Source organism: Triturus cristatus, chromosome 4_1, assembly GCF_964204655.1.
Source record: "Triturus cristatus chromosome 4_1, aTriCri1.1, whole genome shotgun sequence".
Classification (NCBI taxonomy): domain Eukaryota; kingdom Metazoa; phylum Chordata; class Amphibia; order Caudata; family Salamandridae; genus Triturus; species Triturus cristatus.
In genome coordinates this window covers 672231488-672252662 of record NC_140585.1, presented here as the reverse complement: position 1 = coordinate 672252662, position 21175 = coordinate 672231488, and the positions used below count along the sequence as shown (strand labels likewise).

Genomic DNA, 21175 nt, shown 5'->3' with positions numbered 1-21175 from the left:
TCTACCACATAAGGCATTACAGAAGGTAAGTAACTTGTTCACCTGATACAGACTTCTAGCCGCAGATTCCTTACCTCAGAACAGATACCCAAGCATACACCACCTGAGGTGGGTCTGTGAAATGATTTACACTAGAAAGTCCTGAAGGAACGAACGGGTAAAGTGCCCATTCTGACAGACCGGACCGTCCAGGCAAAGTGCTGCAGTGGTCGGAGCCTTCGGTCTAGTGGGATGAGCATGCAAACCCTCAGGGGGGTGCCTCCTGGCCAGTATGTAACAGCTTTTTATGTAGAACATGGTCCATTAGGAGTTGGTCCATTTCTGCAGAGCCTTCCCCTTCTTGTCTCTGACATAGCCCATGAAGAGTTGGTCGTCCACCTGGAACCCTTTTGTGCGGTCAAGGTAGAACAACAAAGCTCTTTTAGGGTTCAGTCGATGGAGTAGCTCCTCTTTCTTACACAGATGCGGCTGACACTAAAAGGTAGCCAGGGTGATGGACTGGCCTACATGAAAGGGAGAGAAAACATTCAGCAGAAGGAACCAGCTTGTCGATTGTTTGGTATGGAGGCTTAGATGACACAGCCTAGAGCTCGCTGACCCTCTGGATGGATGCTATAGCCACTAGGAAGGCCGCCTTGATGGTAGGGAGCATGAGAGGACAGCTATTCAGGATCTCAAAGGGAGCACACATCAGAAATGTAAGTACTAGACTGAGGTCCCACTGAGGCATGATAAAGGGTGACTGGGGAAAAATATGTTGGAGACCTATTAAAAACGCAGTTACAACAGGGGATTTGTAGAGGGATGGCTGACCTGGCAACCGCAGAAAGGCTGATACAAGAGAGAGATAGCCCTTTAATGTGGCCAAAGCAGAGGCCTGTTGGATAAGAGAAAGAATAAACAGAAACACCCGGGAAAGGGGAGGAGAAAGAGGGTCATCTTGCTTTTCTGCACACCATGCCACAAACTTGCCTCAGGTGTATGCCATCTTGATCGAGGGGGCACCTGGCTGCCAAGTTAACAATGCAGACTTCGGCAGAAGGTTGATGTTAGACCAGGCACCATTGGCGTGGGTCTTTCTTCCATTTTTTCACTGTTGCCTCCTGTGTTTTTGCTATGTTTTTGCTGGTCTAGATGCTTTGGGCACTTTGCCACTGCTATTCAGTGCCAAAGTGCAAGTGCTCCCTATTATAAATTGTTGTAATGGATTAGTGACTCCATGATTGGCTTATTTGATTTACTTGTCAGACCCTAGTATAGTGCACCATCTTTGCCCGGGGCCTGTAAATCAAATGCTGCTGGTGAGCCTGCAGCACTGGTTGTGCCACCCACAGAAGCAGCTTGTAAAATAAGGCTCAGGCCTGCCATTGCAGAGCCTGTGTGCAGTTGGGACTGCCATGTCGACTTGGCAAGTGCACCCACTTGCCAGTCCCTAAACCTTCCCTTTTCTACATATTAGTCACCCCCGAGGTAGACCCAAGGGCAGGGTGCATTGTATGTAAAAGGTAGGACATGCCCCGATGTGTGTGGCATGTTCTGAAAGTAAATTACAGCCAATTTTGTTTTTCACTATTGCAAGGCTACCTGCTCCCATAGGCAAGAATGGGCAGTTTGATTATAACATCTTATAATCCTAACTGACCCAGGGAACAAGGTAGAAATTCGAGTATAGTATGCCTGAACTCAGAATGTTAAAACACATCTTTTAGTGAAGGTGATTTTTACATTCTGTGTCTGACAATACCACTTTTAGAAAGTAGGTATTTTCTTGCCTAACCATCCGGCATGCCTCTGCTAGGTTTGTGTATTCCATGTCTGGTTTGTGAGTGACAGGGGGATGGAGAAGGCTTTGGCTCCAGCAGTCTGATGGGTCAGGGCTGGGCTGAATAGGACCTGCATTGAACAGAGAGTGGGGGGCGGAGATTTCTTTTCACTGACCTGAGCCCTCATAGAATGGAGAGTAGGGGGAGGAGATTTCCTTTCAGCTACCTGGGCCAGGTCTGCTTTCAACAATACTGTCTCCACCTCCTACCAGGAAGCTGCACAGAACTGGTTGTGGCTGGGCACAAGCACCATATGCCTTCAGAGTTCAAAGGATTTACTGGTATAGATATTGGGGCCCAGACACCAGAACTTTAGATCACTTCTGGGAATCAAGACGAACCTTTGCCAAGGAGAAGATCCAAGAAAGCTGACGGAGGAGACTGCCCCTGTGCTGTGCTATTTCTGGGGTTGGCCTGCAGTGGTTACTTTATTTGCCAAGGAAAGGAGAAGAGGACTTTTGTGAACTTTTCATCATCTTGAAGAAGAATTTCCAAGGGCTTGAAGTGTGCTTGCCTCCTGCCTGAAGTCTCAGGGATACAAGACTTCGCCACCAGCTCCCCTGATGGGAATTCTACCTGCAGAGAGGTGCCTACTGTTGTTTGGCCCCTCTGAGAAGCCTGCGTGTCGCTGGGAGCTGGAAGCGCGACACAACGAGAAGCGTGTCGCCGCCACAGCAGTTGCCGTAGCATCACCGAAGAAGCGTGCCGCCGCCGCCGCAGGTGTTTGCCGTCGCATCACTGACGAAGCGTGTTGCATCACCGGAGAAGCGTGTCGCCGCCACAGAGGTCGCCGTCGCATCACCGGAGAAGCGTGTCGCAGGGCCTGTCGCAGCTAAGAAGTTACAGAGTTCGCCGGACGACCGTCGGGCGCGCACGCATCGCATCCAACGTTATCGCATCAAAGACGCCATTTTGTCGCATCGCACCGGATCGTCTCATCGCTTCGACGCGCCAACTTGTCGCATCGTAACCGGAACGCATCACCTCCTCTCCAGTAAGGAACTGACGCATCACCTCCCCTGCGCTGCAGTAAGGAACCGACGCATCACCTCCCCCGAAGCAAGGAACCGACGCATCACCTTCCCTGCGACCCTTTTGTTTGTATTGCGTGACGCATCCAAGGTACTTTGAGAGTAAGGTGTTGCATTTACCATCTACATTGAACTAAGCTATTTTCTACCATTTTTAAAGACTTATTTTTGATTACAGTATTGTGGAGTTGTGTTGTTTGGTCTTGTGTTAGGTCTAGTAAAGATTACTTATTTTTCTAAGTTGGTGTGGTGTCCATTTGTAGTGTTTTCACTGTGTTACTGTATGCGTTTACAAATGCTTTACACACTGCCTCTGAGATAAGCCTGTCTGCTTGTGCCAAGCTACCAAGGGGGTGAGCAGGGGTTATACAGTAGTGTACCCCCCTTTCCCTGACTAGAAGCAAGGGCCCCTAATTGGTCAAAAGTACCTACCTCTGCCAACTAGAGACCCCCAATTCGAACAGTCAAAATCTGTCAACTGTCATCCCTCAATCTCCATGTATGAAGACAGAGCACTGACAGGTTTGGGTGGAGAACTCTCCCCTGCTGCTGCGACATAAGATTTTCCCGAAGAGGCAGCTTGATCGGAGGACCGATGGCCATGCTCACCAGCTCAGGATACCAAACTCTCGAAGTCCTGTCTGAAGCCATAAGGGTTACTTGGGCCCGGTCGTTCCAGATCTTCTTGAGAACTCTGGGCAGGAGTTGTATTGGTGGAAAGGTGTACAAGAGGTATGAGTTCCACTTGAGACAAAGTGTTTACGAGCGAGAGCCGCCTTGGAAACTACAGCGCGCAGAAGAACTCACATTATGTGTCCACTGCATTGGCAAACAGATCTAACCAAGGCTCCTCCCACTGCTGAAAGAGGCCTTACATCACCGCTGGATGGAGACACCATTCTTGGTCCGCTAGGCATCTTTAGCTGAGTTTGTCCGCCTTGGTGTTTAGACAGGCCGCAAGGTTTTGCACCACCAGAGATATGCCCCGACATTCCATCCATGTCCACAGGCACATGGCCTATTCAGACCCTTCCCTATTTGTTGCAGTACCACAGGGCAATGGTGTTGTCCGTGAACACCTGCAGTAGCCTTCCCTTGATGGACGGTTGAAAGGCTTTCAATGCCAGCCGGATCACCCAGAGCTCCAGTAGGTTGATGTGGAGTTAGGATTTAACAGGAGACCAGAAAGTCTCTGATCTCCACCTCTCCCAGATGGGCACCCCATACCAGGAGTAACACAGCTGTCACCACTATGAGATCTGGTTGGGGCAGGAACAGAGGTCTGCTGCTAACCCAATCACAGTTCATTGACCAACACTGCAGAATTTTTGCAGTTCCCTCTGAGATCTGGACCATGTCAAAAAGATTCCCCTGATGCTGCACCCACTAAAACTTCAGATCCACTGCAGAGCCCGCATATACCATCAGACATGTGTGACGAGCAGGATGCAGGAGGCCATGAGGCCCACCAGCCTCAGACTCAGTCTCACTGAAACCCAGGATAGAGGCTGAAACATCAGTATCACAGCCTAAATATCCTAGACGCGCCATTGCAGAGGATAAACCTGAAACTGCACCATGTCCCGACCAGCTCTGTAAGAGCCTCATTAAATGGGAGAAGCGGTTCTGGAGGGTTCCTCCAGGCTGCAGCATCCATGCCAAGACGTTAGTCTTGACTGCCACTGAGGGCAGGCTAAAGTCCAGGGCCTCGGTTGCCCTTCTCACGACCATAGTAAAAGGAGCTCCCTCCTCCGAAGCCACGTAGGAGAGACCATGTCAGTATCTAGGGAGGTGTCCAGTCCACTGGAGTCTGCCAATTCCTCACACAACCCATGTTGTGTCTAGCAGCTGGCAATTCTCAGGGTTCAATGGCCCCTCGCAATCTTCCCCAAGTCCTAGCTTATAGGAATAGAGCTCAGGCTACGGTCTGGAGGGCAAGTCTCCAGTTGCTGCTAGTGTCGGCATCGGGTGACTTCCCGTTGGCTCTGTGGCGGAGTCTGGGATGAGAATAGGGATGGCTCCGGGAGCATCAACATCAGGACTGGAGTCGGAGAGGGTGGAGATGTTATGAATGGCGCAAGTCTGGATCGATCCATGGATCTCAGGGGCCCAACTGGCACCAGGGTGGAGCTGCCAGCAGGGAACAAACAGGGGTCTCTCCTGCACCCGCAGAGCCTAAAGGTCCGCCAGCAGGGACTGGCTGCCCAAATATGAGGTACAAGGACTAATAAAATTCACAGAGTTGGGCAGAGTTCGCTTCAGCTTTGAGAAACTCGGGGAGGCGTGGAGCTGGCCCACGGGCAGGCTAAACTGCAGAGCCAGGCCTTGAATGATGATGCTCCCTTGTCTCATCGGATGAGGTCGACGGAAGGAGCGTAGTCAAAGACATTTTGAACTTCTTTTCTTCTTGTGGGACTTAACCAAATGCCCTGAAGACTTCGACTGCAATGAAGATTGATTGCCCCTCGAGCGATCCCGGAACCTTCCTCTCGTCTGGGGTCGAGACCATCATGTTGTCGCATATTGAGAGGCAAGGAGCTTAAGGGATGCACCATCAAGGTTCTGGGGTGCATGGCGTGGCAGTTGATGCAAGTATCCAAGTTGTGGTCACGCTCAAGGCACCAGAGGCAAATAAGATGAGAGTCCGTCATTAACATCCGTCGGTGAAAGACGCTGCAGGGATTGAAGCCAGCTTTCCTAGTCGACATCCCTGCCACATCAGGACCAAGATCTCAAAAAACTTTGACAAAAATTCGTAAACGGTCGGTCAAAAAAAGGACTAGGTGGTGCTCTCTCTGGATCTGCACTGACTTCCAGAACAGAACACCCGTGCCATGCTGAGACGAACAATGCCACCTACCAGCACACAGGGATAGTTCTCACAAAAAATGTACTTATCTAGTCTGCCTGGGAATAATTCGAAGATAAGGAATCTGTGGCTAGAAGTCTCTATCAGATAGTCTTATTCTCAATCTTCACCAAATTGTTTCCCTTGATAGTCTAGTTTCTGTTGTAGTCCTTAATATGGAAACTGGTCAAACTGGCACAAGTAGGATAATCTAAAACCCTGCAAGTATTTCACTCTTCTAGTGCAGAAATATATTCTACATTTTCCTACATACTTTGAAAAGCAAAGTTTGAACCATGTCCCCAAGCTGCCAGAAACAACATTTTGCATAGAGAAAAGGAAGACTTCATTCAGGTTATCAAAACGCTTATGTGATGACAAAGTGCTTTTTTGACAGTATGTCATCTAGAGCTTGGATAAAACTGCTTGTTCTTGTTAAATAATCAAGGAAATGTAAATAAACAAGTTATTATGCCTTCTAAGAATAACTAACCAAGGTACTTTTTAAAGATTTCTGGGCAGATATTTAGACAGTCTGAAGAAAAAAAAAGGATATTCCTCCACTGCAATTCGGGATCTTGTGGCCTTGTGGTGACCTGTGAGGACTAGAAAGGTACATAGGCATCTCCCAGAAAAGGTAGTTCATTTACTGAAGATAAGAAATACAATGCCTTTAGGGTGCTGACAGATCTTATCCCATAACCTAAGGGTATTTTATTATTTTCAGCCTATTTAAAAAACAAAAGCACAGCTCCTGATGGTGGAAGGGTGGAACGAAGGGGGAGTGTGGTCCACGGAGGAAAAAATATGAGGAAATAACGGTCCAACACCTTGATGAATATGTGACTATAGGATTGAGACCCCTCAGTTGAGACCAGTAGGGCCCAAACCCCCTAAGTGTAGGACAGCTTTAATAAGACAGGCTGATAAGGTAAGACCCTCTTGTCTCTAGCACAGTTCTAGTTAGGACCTTGATACCCACGAGATCCAATTTACCCTGAGGAAGACCCAAGACCCTTTTGGGATTCAAATAGGGGCTGAAGCATGTTGGTATGAAGTGACTGAAACATGATATCCCTAGTCCCATCCAATAGATATTATTAATCCTGCCCGGTGTACCCAATAAATAAAGAGATGTCTTTTGGGTTTACACTGAGGTTGTTTTAATTCGTGATCTGGATTCTAGTTCTATCTAGTACGTATTTCTTTAATTTTCCTCATCCTGAGGTGCAGACTACCTTGGAGGTAATATCCAACAAGAGATGGAATGGACTATGATAAAGCATGTTACAATTATATGGCTGGGGCGTTAACGTTAATTTTTCGCAGATGATCTTGTTCAGTAACACCAATCTTCTAGTTGATGAAAGTGCAACTTCTACCACCATATATTTGGTGTTTACAAATTTGGCTTGGGAGGACACATGGTAGTATATTTCCTCTGGTTCTCTTATGGAGATAGAGAGGATAAAACAAAGAATTGTAAAGTTCAGTCTTTGCCTCAAAATGATGCTTTTTCTAACCTGTGTAACGAACATCAGTTATTTTATTCAAGAGAAGGAGGCACATATTCTATTTCATGATAATCACTGAATGGAAGCTATTTAAGGAAAATAAACATATGTCATCCGCCTCCTTATCGTTAATGAAGTCTAAGCCCTTTTTTTTGACCTAGCTAGTAAATTCTCCATCAGTAATTAGATATGTCAAACATAGTCTGCATTTGCTCCCTGACCATGACCTTGATTTTAAATAACTCTATCCTGCCTCTCAAAAACAGTTTCTCTGAACGTCCTCTGGGTGATGAAATATTAAGGGCTGATAGAGGAGGTTGTGTATGATTGCTTTACACACAGAAGACTGTGTCAGACTGCTTTGTTTAAGGAGCTCATTAGTGGGCTTTCTCCCGATAACTATCTGGGTCTAAAAACCTAGATCCTGGTTTTTTCCATCATTCACCAGGAAGGAACACTCCTCTTTATTAAGTTTATTGCTTTTAATCCATGGGAGATGTGAAGTTTGTTTCAGACATTAGTGTTGGGTTAATGTTCTAAATGTTTTAATTACCATGGAGTTATTTAAAGACCATAGCCTGAGCTAGATGATAGTAGGTAAATCACATTACTGGGTCAAATAACAAACTTGCTTTTTTCAGGGAAGAATTGCTCTGGATCTGGTTGACCTACTTCCACAGGTTTCAAAAATACCACTATTAAATTCTCTCTTTTATAGCACTAGCATCTAATAGCAAGTTCATATCCATTTTGACGCTAGCAAATGTGACATTCAACTGACCCGCCACCTCGAAGACAACAACATCCTGGACCCGTCCCAATCCGGATTCAGACGAAACCACAGCACCGAGACAGCCCTCATCGCCGCCACAGACGACATCAGACGCCAACTGGACAACGGCGAAACATCAGCCCTCATCCTCCTGGACCTGTCAGCCGCATTCAACACGGTCTGCCACCGCACCCTAAAGACACGCCTCCAAGAAGCCGGATTCCAAGAGAAGGCCCTTGACTGGACCACGTCCTTCCTCTCCGGCAGAACCCAGAGCGTCCGCCTCCCACCTTTCCGGTCAGAAGCCACCGACATCATCTGCGGAGTCCCCCAGGGCTCATCCCTCAGCCCGACACTCTTCAACATCTACATGGCCCCCCTCGCACTAGTGGCCCGCCACCACAACCTCAACATCATCTCCTACGCCGACGACACCGAGCTCATCCTCTCCCTCACCAAGGACCCTCACACCGCCAAAACCAACATTCACGAGGGCATGAAGGCCATCGCCGACTGGATGAGGAGCAGCCGCCTGAAACTGAACTCGGACAAGACGGAGGTCCTCATCCTCGGACCCACACCCTCAGCCTGGGACGACTCCTGGTGGCCGACCGCTCTGGGGACAGCACCGACACCAACCGACCAAGCACGCAACCTAGGATTCATCCTCGACTCCTCCCTCTCCATGTCCAAGCAAGTCAACGCCGTCTCCTCCTCCTGCTACAAAACCCTACGCATGCTCCGCCGGATCTACAAATGGATCCCGACCGAAACAAGAAGAACAGTGACACAGGCCCTCATCAGCAGCAGACTGGACTACGGCAACGCACTCTACGCAGGAATCCCAGCCAAACAACAACGGCGGCTACAACGCATCCAAAACGCCTCCGCCCGACTGATCGTCAACGCCCCCCGCCGCAGCCACATCACCCCCCTCCTGAGAGACCTGCACTGGCTCCCCATCGACAAGAGGATCACCTTCAAGCTCCTCACCCACGCACACAAAGCACTCCACCTGCCAGCTCCGCTCCGCCAACCTCGCCCTCGCAGACGTCCCCCGCATCCAACGAACAACCGCCGGCGGCAGATCCTTCTCCTACCTCGCCGCCAAAACCTGGAACACCCTCCCAACCCACCTACGACAGACCCAAGACCTACTCGCCTTCAGAAGACTCCTCAAGACCTGGCTCTTCGAGCAGTAGCGGCACCCCCCCCTCCGCGCCTTGAGACCCTCACGGGTAAGTAGCGCACTTTACAAGTTCCCCTGATTGATTGATTGATTGATATGGCCGCCAAAAGACTGCTAAGCAAATTATTCAAACTTAAAGACAGAAAACACTGCTGGCAGGCTCCGCTTTACCTTTTCTATCATTTTAAAACTTTTTTCTGCTTGAGCTACTGCAAGCTATGAAACTCAATGAGTCCCTTGTGGACCAAATTCCCACTCAAATGATGCAGGCAGGTGGCTCCACTTAAACCCAGTCCTCAGATATATTCTCAACAGTTCCCTTAATGATGGATAGTTTCCATTATCTTCAATGTTGACAATATAATTCCACTTTTGGAAAATCTTAACATAGGTTATAAAGTGTACTGAACTTTCTGCCCAAAATTGCTATTCTTCAATCTATCTCAAGGGTGTTATAAATGAGCCAGGGGCAGAATCACATGAGAATCTACAAAGCAGTAAATCATTTTCAGGAATGAGCCCACAAAGATAGCGGACCAAGGTTTAACCCCTATGCTTATGCTGCTGTGTCTGTCAGCAGCCTTTGGGCCAAAGATATTTTATTGCTGTTGCTGGGATCGCCATTGCGTTGGTTTGGGACTTAAACAGTCACAATCAGCAAAGCTAATGTGTTTAACAACTACCCCAATCATTACATCGTGTTCCTTGTAACATATATTTCCCTTCCTTCTTGCCCTATTTCCTTGCTTGACATACATATTAGGGGTGGGCGGAATTTGCGTAGTTGCGCTACGCAAAGCTCCGCGAAACAGTAAAAAATCTTTGCAAGTATACAGAAATGCTGCAAACACGCGGAATTGCTTGTTCGCGATGCTTTTATCCTGCTCGCGAACGCTGTTCGGGGGGAAATATCTTGCAAATACGGTTTTGAGAACGCGAACAAGCAAAATATTTCGCTACGCCGTGGAACGCAGAATTTTGGGCAATTTCGTGTTCTCCACGGTACGCAAAATTACCCAAATTCCGCGAGCAGAAAGGAATTTACCACCCAAGCCTAATACATATGCTTATTTATCTGAAAGATAGCAAAGCAAAACTACTTCAACGCTGGACATAACATTCATGACATAAAAAGGCAAAAGGTCATTGGTGAAGGTCTGACCTTTACCAATACTATTGGGTCTTTCATTTGAAAATCTTCCGCCAGCTTCTGATGGGTAGGGCTTGTTTGACTCCGCTCTTTAGGGCCCTCACTACAAACTACCCCTGACCAAGCAGAGTCTTTTCTCTTTAAATTTGGCCATCCTGAGTTTTTCAAAAAAGTCAGGCTAAAGGTTTTGGTAGGTGCCTGCAAAATCCGGCATAAAGTAAGAACTTCTTCACAAATACCATACTTCAGCGAATTAGTTCCAATTCGGGTACCCCAGCTTGTCTTAATAATGCACTGGAAATTCCCCTGCGGGAGTGCGCACACATAAATGGGGACAACTTTTAGAGAATACCCAAATGATTACGTGGTAACGTTTATCAGAGATTACTGAGGGCTTGGTATCTAAATTTAAATATTACCAATTAACAAACTGGGCAAATACCTTGGGAAAAGATGGAAAGGGGAACCAACATTGGGAGACTAGGATATGCTCATGGCCTATCCTCCGGAAAGAAGTCGCAGAATTATACTGGATGTTGATTCAGGCCACGGAAGAGGTACAGGAGCTGCGGACAGAGATCTGGGGGAGGGAACTGCCAGATCAAAACCTTGATTTGTTATGGCAAGTATCTATGTCTCACTTATGGTCATTTGTGTAGTGTGCACCTCTAAAGACGAATCATCTTTTCACTGTTCACAAGGCTTACTGGACGCCTCTGAAACCTTCCAAGATGGCAAGCCGAGGGGTGAACAAGTGTCCGGAATGTGGAGAGGCCCACGCGAATGATGCCCACATGTTCTGGGGGTGCCCTTCAATCCAGACCTTCTGGCAGAATGTGGGTAAGACTCTTTCGGGAATCCTGAATCAAGAAATCAAAGTGGGCCTGGCTCTGGTAATTTTTGGGGTAGTGCTGGGAGGGGAGGATAATAAGGCCCTCCCTAAAACCCATAATGCCCTTTTCTTCACATTGATTCTTTTGGCACGTAGGAAGTTGTGTATTAAGTGGATAAACCCGTCCCCAATACAGAGGTGGAATGGTTAAGATCAATCCAAAGAATAATCGATCCCTGATAGAGCCACCTTCCAAGCTAAGAGAACAAAGTTCTGGGGCCTTTGGGATAACTAGGTCAAATTTTAGGTCTTTCTTCGTATTTCCAGAATCTTCCCTTCACCTCCCTCCAAACTTCCTCTTTCCCTTGTTTTATGTCTTTTGGAAAACTAACGGTCCAATGATAACTGGCTTAAAATACAGTTTGCACAGATGGGGGAGCTTTGCTTCTCCTTTTCCTTAGATCAGGCATTCTCTTGCACCTGTAGAAAGGAGTCAGCTTCCTTCTCAACTGTGACACTCTTAGCCGGGGATGTTTTTGACACCCCTCCGATGTGGAGAGTCCGGGCACCCCATGTCATGGTTGTTTTGACTTGCTGACATCCAAAAAACAAAAAAATTGACAAATTAGGACTATTAAAAAAACTAAAAAAAAGAAGGCAAAAGGACTAAAAGTTAATTTGTTTAGAAAACAATGCAATAAAAAATAAAATGACTTAATGCCAAGGAAGGGTCTATGAAGTCAAGGATGAGGTAATGGTATTTTTTTTAGATGGCAAGTTTGTTTTACATCTTTAACATTGCATAAACACAACAGCAGTTTTGGTCTTTCATAATAGGAAGGCAATTACCTTGCATTTGAGCTTTTCAATTTCGTTCTGTAAACGTAGTTTTTCCTCTTCCAGGCTGTTTCTATTTTGTGTTGTAACCTCGAGTGAGGCTTCAGACATGGATAATTTTTTCAGCGCATCCACAAGTTCCTGCTGCACTTTTCTCAATTCAGCCTAATAAGTATTATGTTGCACAGTCATTATCTTGATTTATCTTCGAGAAATTTTCACATACAGATAAACAATGTAGGTTTTGAAATAATCTTTTGTGTCAGGTGGACTGCAAACATATACAATGCTAAAGCATTACAACATGGATGATGTATAGGATTAAGTACCCCCTGCCGTACATTAGAAGGATAATGCAAGTCACTGAGGAGTTCAATGACCAGATAAAGGAACGAAGCCAAAGGCTGTGTTCCTTTAGAAGGTTATGGAACTCAGAGGTGACTTGCAATTTCATTATCATGTATGGCAGAGGCACTTAATGTCTTATTATACATGGTCACACCATCATCCCTCCCACAAACCACTTAAATCCTTGGTGCCTAAATCTTTCAAATGAATTAGAGGGCATGTTTGCAAACAAAGAATAAAAAAAAGACTCTCTAGTGCAACAATATACATAAAAAAAAACTGTTAGATATTTGTTGCAAAAAGATATTAGAATCAGTTTAATACAAGTTAGTCTTTTCAAAGAGGTGCAGCAGACAGATTGAAACTTTTCTATAATTACACAATGTAAGTAAAAAGTAAACACGTTGCCATAATTATCTTTCTTCTTGTCAATGTACAGATAGAAAAACAAAGCATAAAGAAAGGCAATGTTTTTCGTTCTCTAAACAGATGCGCTAATTTTGCTCGGTGACCTGTTCTGGCCTGACTTTCCGCTGGTTGCTGGCTCCGGCAACATGCATTGTAATGTCAGAAGTCAACTGTAGTAAGTTATTACAGTTGAGTTCCAAAGAAATTTCTTTATAGTCGGTGACTGGGTGTCCCACAAGTTGCTGATTATAAAGAAATTAGAGACATTTTTATACAGGGATTGTAGAATCCCATGTATTATGTAATTATAAATACCAACGTATGTCCACTAACAGCATATGTAGTGGCAGACATCCTGAATAAACAGTAGACAGTCATGTGCAGTTTGTGGGGAAGTGGCTACCTAGTACAGGAAAGCCTTTATCAATTCTTGCTCCATGCTTTTTAAATATAGGCACATATGTCAACAAGTTCTAGCTTAGTTTAGGTGCATGCAATTGTTGTAAGCAATGAAATTACAGATTCCACAGTTGCTCATGAATGGGATTAGTGACAGTTGTATGTGGTACCACAGAGTGCATGACTACATAGCTTGTTCTTATCACTTCCATGTGCAAAGCTAGGCATAAAAAGGCAAAATGATGTTGCTCATTTGGACTGCCACTACAAATTACTAAATGGTTGTCCTGTGGGGTGATCCAAAATGTGAATCACACTTCCAACAAACCAATGGCTGAATGTGACAGACCCACAGAATTAACTATACCATTGAGTAAGTGCATCCGCCAGCAACAGCCGACAACCTCTGTTTATATAAATGTCAGCACCATTAAACCACTGGCCACAAATATACGCGTAAGGGGACCTCTGCCACTGTAAGGAATAATGTCACAAAACCGACTAGAAATTCAGAATCATAACAGTTGTTTTATGAATGTTGCAAGCAAACCTCTGGTTCAAACTACCTGACCCCAATACACATATCGTAATAAACCCATTATTTCAAAAAGCCCCACATAGAAAAACACTGCTTATGTCAACAGGTCTGGCTCATAAGTAAAAGTTCTTGTATTCTGCTGCCTATACTGGTCAGGCATATGTTGCAATAAAAATAAAGAATTAATCATAAGAGCAGGTGGCGTTTCACAATGGTATTATACAGTTTATCGTGGTTTTAAATTTCCAAAATAGCAGGCACATTTAGAAGTTATGGAGCTTAAAAACAATAATAGACTATCAACAATACCATTCCAAGATGGCCACGCTGTAACTATCGTAGTGGGTGGACATCTTTGAATGCTGTCACACTGTACTGATCCAAGATGGTCAATGCAATCAGGAAGCAGCACAAGCGCGGTGAGCAGTTGCTAACCTATACGCTGTCCCTCGCTTGGATTTTATCTACAACCTTTTAACCTCCTTACAAACAGTGCACCATTTTAAATCGTTTAACTTTATTTAGGGCTAGATTGTTTTGACTTGTTTTTATTTATTGCTGACTGCCTACACGCCGTGCACCTACACGCACTTCGTCACCTGCTGAGACCCCAGTTCACCATGGCAATTAGTGTCGATTGAGCGGAGGGTCGTTAGCTCCTCCCACTCCCTTCCGGAGACCAGCCCTTCTTCCGGCGGGGCAACGAGTTGATGGGCTAGTCCTCCACTATAAGTGGAGTATGCAGAGCCGGACCCGCAGATCAGGAAGCAGCACTAGCGCGGTGAGCAGTTGCTAACCTATACGCTGTCCTTCGCTTAGATTTTATCTACAACCTTTTAACCTACTAACAAACAGTGCACCTTTTTAAATAGTTTGACTTTATTTAGGGCTTGCTTGTTTTTACTTACTGCTGACTGCCTACACGCCGTGAACCTACACGCACTTCGTCACCTGCTGAGACCCCGGACGGCCACGGCAATTAGTGCCGATTGAGCGGAGGGTCGTTAGCTCCTCCCACTCCCTTCAGGTGACAGCCCTTCTTCCGGCAGGGCAACAAGTTGAGAGGCTAGTCCTCCACTATAAGTTAAGTATGCAGTGCCGGCCGCAGAGATCAGGAAGCAGCACTAGCGCGGTGAGCAGTTGCTAACCTATACGCTGTCCCTCGCTTAGATTTTATCTACAACATTCTAACCTCCTAACAGGGCACCATTTTAAATCGTTTAACTTTATTTAGGGCAAGCTTGCTTTTATTTGTTTTTACTTACTGCTGACTGACTACACGCCGTGCACCTACACGCACTTCATCACCTGCTGAGACCCTGGTCCACCACGGCAATTAGTGCAGATTGAGCGGAGGGTCATTAGCTCCTCCCACTCCCTTCCGGTGACAGCTCTTCTTCCGGCGGGGCAACGAGTTGACAGGCTACTCCTCCACTATAAGTGGAGTATGCAGAGCCGGCCGCGCAGCGGGCTCGCAGCTGGTTCACCGAGGGCGCACCAAAGGTAAGCCCGTCCACGGCCGGCCGGGGCCTGGGGCCACACACTATGCCCGTTTACGGCCAGACCAGCCCCTACACTATTCAGGGAGTGCACGGAGGGCACTAGAAAGGCCTCAGGCCGGGTCATGTTATCATTCACTGTGGGTTAATGAGGAAACCCCACATTGTACTAGTTGCCCCTTTGCTTTCAAGACAGCTAACTGGATATTTCTGCAAGATACCAGGAAGCTCGCCCTTGTGAACTGCAGGTCCCTCGCTGTTAGAACCGGCGGTCTCTAGTTGGCAGAGGTATACACTTCTGACAAATAGGGACCAACCAACTCTAGTCAGGGAAAGGGGATTACACACTCAGATAACCCCTGCTACCCCCTTGGTAGCTTGGCAGAGCAGACAGGCTTATCTCAGAGGCAGTGTGTTAAGCATTTATGACCACATACAGTAACAAAGTGAATACACTACAGATGGACACGACACAGAAGTTATTATAAAAATAGTATTTTTATATAAGGCTTAGCACAAGACCAAATAACAACAAAAATATACCACAGTCTTAATAAATACTCTTTGGAAGGAAAAATAATAGTTCAAGTAAGGTTTCTTCTTGGCAAATCGTTCTTTAGCAAAGTATTCTTCTGAGCACAGTTCTTTGGCAACAATGTAACCCCCACAGGAGTCACACGACGTCGAGTCTACAAGATTCCCAAGGTTCGGCGTTGACCGCGAGGAGCGCTACGTCGAGCCTGGAGTCGCAACAGACCCCACAAGTACAGTACCTTGAGAAACGAAGAAAACGAGGATCCACGGCGTCGAGATGTCGGCGTCGAGGTCGGCGTCGGTCGTGCCTCGGAGTCGGGTCAATCCGCAGCGGTGTCGAGGGATGTCGGGCCGGAGCAGCGCTCACGGCATCGAGAAGGGCGTCGAGTCGATGCGATCAGCAGCGGCGTCGGGACGGGGTCGCTTGGAGGTGGAGCCGATACTCACTCCTCACTGGCGTTGATACCGGCGTCGAGACGGGGTCACTTGGAGCCGGGGCCGATACCCACTGCTCACTGGCGTTGCTGCTGGCGTCGAGACTGCAGATTCTCCCTTGTGTACTGGAAACAACACTTTCCAGCAATTCAGCAATTCAGTAGATGGTGAAGTCCTTTGGCCCTGTGACTTCAACAGGAGACTGGCACTCTTCCAGTCCTTGGAGATTTCCTAGCAAGTGTTCAGAGAGTACACACCAAGTTCCTCTCTCCTTGTTCCTTGGCAAAAATAAAGAAGCAGCTTTCAGGTTCCTCCACAGCAAAACAGCACTCTGGCAGAAAGGGGAGGCAAGTCCTTAGATCAGCAGGCTTCTTGTCCTTGGTACAGGTTTCCTTGTCAGAAGTGATCTGAGTTCTTGGTTCAGGGGTCCTTCTCTTATACCCCATTTCTCCTTTGTTCCCTTTGTCCAAGCAGGGAAATTCCCACCATCTCAGGTTTGTTGTGGGTGTTGCCAGGCAGAGGCACCTGGCCTATTCACTGAGCAGGGCAGGGTCCTCAGCCGCCCAGCAGGAGGCGGAGCCAGTATTGTCACTGGCAGGAGCAGGGCTATCAGTCGCCCAGCAGGAGGCGGAGCCAGTATTGTGTCAGGCAGGGCAGGCTACTCTTCCCTCACTCTATGTGTAAACGCCCCATTCACCCCACACTGACTCATTCAGACCTCTGGAGCCACCCAGCCCCTGACACACACACCAAACCAGCAGAGACCGGTAGATAGTTGGACAAGAAAATAGCCACTTTCTAAAAGTGCTATTTTCAAACATAGAATTTAAAAACCATCCATCCTAAAGGGTGTGTTATTAAATTCTGAGTTCAGGGATACTAAACTCGACTTGCTACCATGCTCCCTGAGTCAGATAGATTATAATGGAGTTAATAATCAGTCTGCCCAGTCTGGCCTATTGGAGGCAGGTAGCCCTTCAATAGTGAAAAACGAAAATGGCTGTAATTCACTATTAGGTCATGCCACACACATCAGGGCATGACCTACCTTTTACCAACAATGCACCCTGCCCTAGGGCCTACCATAGAGGTGTCTGAAATGTGGCAAAGTGAAGGTTTAGAGACTGGCAAGTAGGTTTCCTTGCCAAGTCGACATGGCAGTCAGGGACTGCACGCAGGCGCTGCGGTGGCAGGCCTGAGACACATTTCACACGCTGCTTCCGTGGGTGGCACAACCAGTGCTGCAAGCCCACCAGCAGCAGTTAACTTACACGCCCTTGGCACCCGCAGTGCACTAGACTAGGGTCTGAACAGTAAGTCAACCAAGCCAATCATGGTAACACCAATTAATGTAACAATTTAACATAGGGAGCACGTGCACTGTGGCACTGATCAGCAGTGGCACAGTGCCCAAAGCAATAAACCAGCAAAAACATCGTAAACAGAGGAGGCAAACAGAAAAAAATGGAGGAGAGACTCATGCCAATGATGCCAGGTCTAACACTCGCCAAGCACAAAATTGAAATCCACGATTTCCTCACTGACCATCAGCCTGATGCCATGTTTCTCTCTGAAACCTGGCTTAGCGAGGACTCTGCCCAGACACACTTGAAGCACTCTCCAATGACTATGGCATGCTCAGACAAGATCGTCCTCTTAGTCGCGGAGGTGGAATAGTCATAATTTTCCGCCTATCGCTTAAGTGTACTTTAGACAAAGTCCAAATAGAAAGTGCCAAAGTAGCCCATTTCACATTGAAAAGGGCAAATTACCCTATCATGAGCGGTCTTTTAGTTTACCATCCACCTGGGCCGCCAACCAATTTTATTACAAACCTTGTGGAAGTGACCACTCAATTTGCCATTCAATTCACTAACTTTATGGTTCTGGGTGACCTAAACCTGCATATGGAGGATCACCTGATGACAGAGGCACAAGCCTTATGCAAGGAACTGGCCTGCCTACAATTAGAACTTAAATCTACGGCACCAACTCACCGTGCGGGCCATTTGTTAGACCCTATCTTCTCGAATCTTACGGGGCTGGTGGTCGAGCCACAGACCCCCATCCCTGGGTCCGATCATCACCTCATAGTATTCCATATTCCTCTATCTAAACCACGACTCACAAATAAAAGCAACTCTGCCCTCCCACATAGGAAATGGGCTAGGTTCAATTGTGAGAGTTTCTCCAACTCGCTACAAAAAAATCCTCCTCTACTAGGTAGTGACATTAATACGGCTAACGCCTTAGTAGAGACATGGATTACGGAGGCACTTGATGAGGTGGCACCCTGGACCACTAAGACTCCGAAGAGAGGGTCAAAATCAGCGTCCTAGTACAATGAAGAGCTTCGACTTGCAAAGCAAGGCTGCATGCGCCTAGAACGTACATGGAGGGTAGCCTTCTCCAAAGAATCAAAGGAAGTCTATAAGATAGCTCAAAACAAGTACCATTCTCTACTAAAAAAGAGGAGCAAAGTGTACTACAAGGAGAAAATAGAAATGGCAGAAAACGCATCCAAGGAACTGTTTGCAACTCTTAAAGAGATTTCATCTCTCCACAGGACAATGTTCACCCCTATCAGTTCGTGGGAGAGGTGCAATAGGATTGCCGATTCCTCCTTCCCTGACAATGGTCATACTGGACAATATAGGAAACCTCCTGAGCTGGGGTTCACTCCCCTGTGTGAATTCCATGCCCCCGCCCCACGACAGAGCTCAAGGAAGCGGCTTTAAAAATTAATCTGGTTCCCCTGCCGATCCTGCTGCTCCTTGCAGAGTAAGGGAGGGCACATAACTGATTCTTCCCTACCTACAACAACTTTTGGACGCATCCTTTAAATGTGGGGAGGTCCCGAAGTCATAAAACAGGGAAGGATGGATTCACATATGTCATTTATAAACAAATAGGACTGTGTTCTCTTTATTTAGGGATACAGATATCGGCTCTCCAAATATTTGCTGAGGAGGCAGAATATTACCAACCAGTGCCTACATAGTGGCATTAGTGGATCTCATAAGAGGTATGATGTCAGAAAGTGTTTAAAATCAGTGAAGGATGGTTATATATATGTCATTGATAAACAATTTGGTCTGTGTTCTTTTCTTTTATGAACACGGAGATTGGCTGTTCAAACATTGGTCTACAGTCGTTCTTAGAGGCTGTTTTGCCCTCTGCCTAAGGTTACGTTTGGAGGCCTTTCTGCCCTGAACTTTCAGGTATTTTATTAATAACGAGAATTTTAATTACTTGGTGTACATTAGAATTTATCTCAGCTATCTAATGGCTTCAGGAGCTATGAGGTTAATGCCCTGCAGCATAGAGATAATCCATGTGTTCATTAATGTACAAGTGAGATATTTATTAGTACTCAATAGATTAAGGCAGTGTAATGGTAACGGCCTGGTACATTGTTTATGGGGACTTAATGCCCTTTTATCCCTTAGAGGGCATTATTTTGTCTTAAGGATCTGTGTGCTGTATGTCTGTTCTCATGGTATGGATGTAATGCCACCATTTAGATGGTACTTTAGCACCAGTGTTTAGAAGAATGTTTGAGCAATGAGGTTATGTATGTACAAAAACCTTGAAGCAAGTGATTTTGGGTTTGTTTCTTAATAAAAATATTAAATTGTTTTTATACTATTTGTATTGTTTCAGATTTTAATAGTACTGTTGGGAATAAATATGGTCTTCCTGAAGAAAGCGCTGGCTGTATATTGATTGCCCATCGAAACGCGTCGATGCACTTAAAAAAGGAAACCTCATCAAGTTTGAGGAGACAATTATACTGATTGGAATAAGTTGGAATAATGATCTCAGTAATCAAAAATTGATCCATATTTAACTGATGAAGTGTTTTCTGAATGATAGGAATTATTTTTTCATTTGTTGTGTTCCCAATCGTGTATATTAATTTATTTCATTTTTAACTGATGTAGGTTGTAGGTTGCTGTATGTTGATGAATATTATTGTTTTTTAATGTTAGGAGTGATTACAACAACCAGATAAAATATATGTGTGTATACTGTGCTCCAAATGATGCTGTGAATAAATTTATGATTTTTATTATTTATCTATTTGATTACATTTCCTCTTTGCTAATTTTTTCCATCTATCTGGTGTATAAAGGTTGTGTGAGGTAAAGTGAAGTGTTGTGCATGAGATTTACCCGAAGGGGATTTTCTTTAAAGACTTTGGTCAATGTTGGTACCCTTCCCCTTAGTTGTTTGGGTCCCTCTCTCTTTCTTGAAATGCCTCTCGAAACCTACACCGCTCTCCCTAGGCATCCCTCAGGGCTCCATTCTCTCCCCCTCTCTCTTTAAACTCTTCATGGAACCCCTTACCCTTATTCTGAAACAAGCAGAATCAACTACCACCTATGCCAATGACACGCAACTTTGCCACAAGATTAGATCCCACTTGGATGTTCTCCATCTTAACAATTCCTTGAAGAAGATCCAATCATGGTTTTTCTCTAACCACCTCAAACTTAACCCCAAAAAACACAGACATCATTCTCTTCTCCCCCAATAGCAACCAGCTCCCCATCCAAAGCTGTCTCTCTGACCTAAATGCTCTTAACTGTTCGCTCTCCTTATCAAACTCAGCGAAATCACTTGGTTTCACTATTGACAACAAACTTACTCTTAATGGCCACATAAAAAACTCGGCTAAAGGAGCTCTCTTCACTCTCTGACATCTTAAAAAAATCAAACCCTTCATTCCAGCTGACGACTTCAAAGGGGATGTACAATCACTTGTTCTCTCCAAAGTTGACTACGGCAACGCTATCCTCTCCGGTACCCTCAAAGTACATCTTGTCCCCCTAAGATCTGTGCTCAACCTAGCTGCCAGGCTAATCACGGACAGCAAACGTTTTGACCACATCTCCCCTTCCCTCAAAGCCCTCAATTGGCTACCTGTTGAAGGAAGAGCAACTTAAAAAACTGCATGCATTACACAAAAAGCTCTTCACCAACAAACCCCCCTGTACCTAACAAACAAACTCAAA

The 21175-nt window shown here is 46.0% G+C and overlaps 1 protein-coding gene across 11 annotated transcripts in view; it reads right to left on the bottom strand.

Annotated features, from left to right (window-relative positions):
- Positions 1–21175, bottom strand: part of ANKRD26 (ankyrin repeat domain 26) — a 1120330-nt gene that overhangs the window by 440397 nt on the left and 658758 nt on the right. For all 11 annotated transcript variants that reach the window (XM_085653113.1, XM_085653117.1, XM_085653121.1 and 8 more), the window contains one exon: positions 12009–12161. In XM_085653113.1, coding sequence (XP_085509239.1) covers positions 12009–12161 — 153 coding nt within the window. The remainder of the gene's footprint in view (positions 1–12008; positions 12162–21175) is intronic.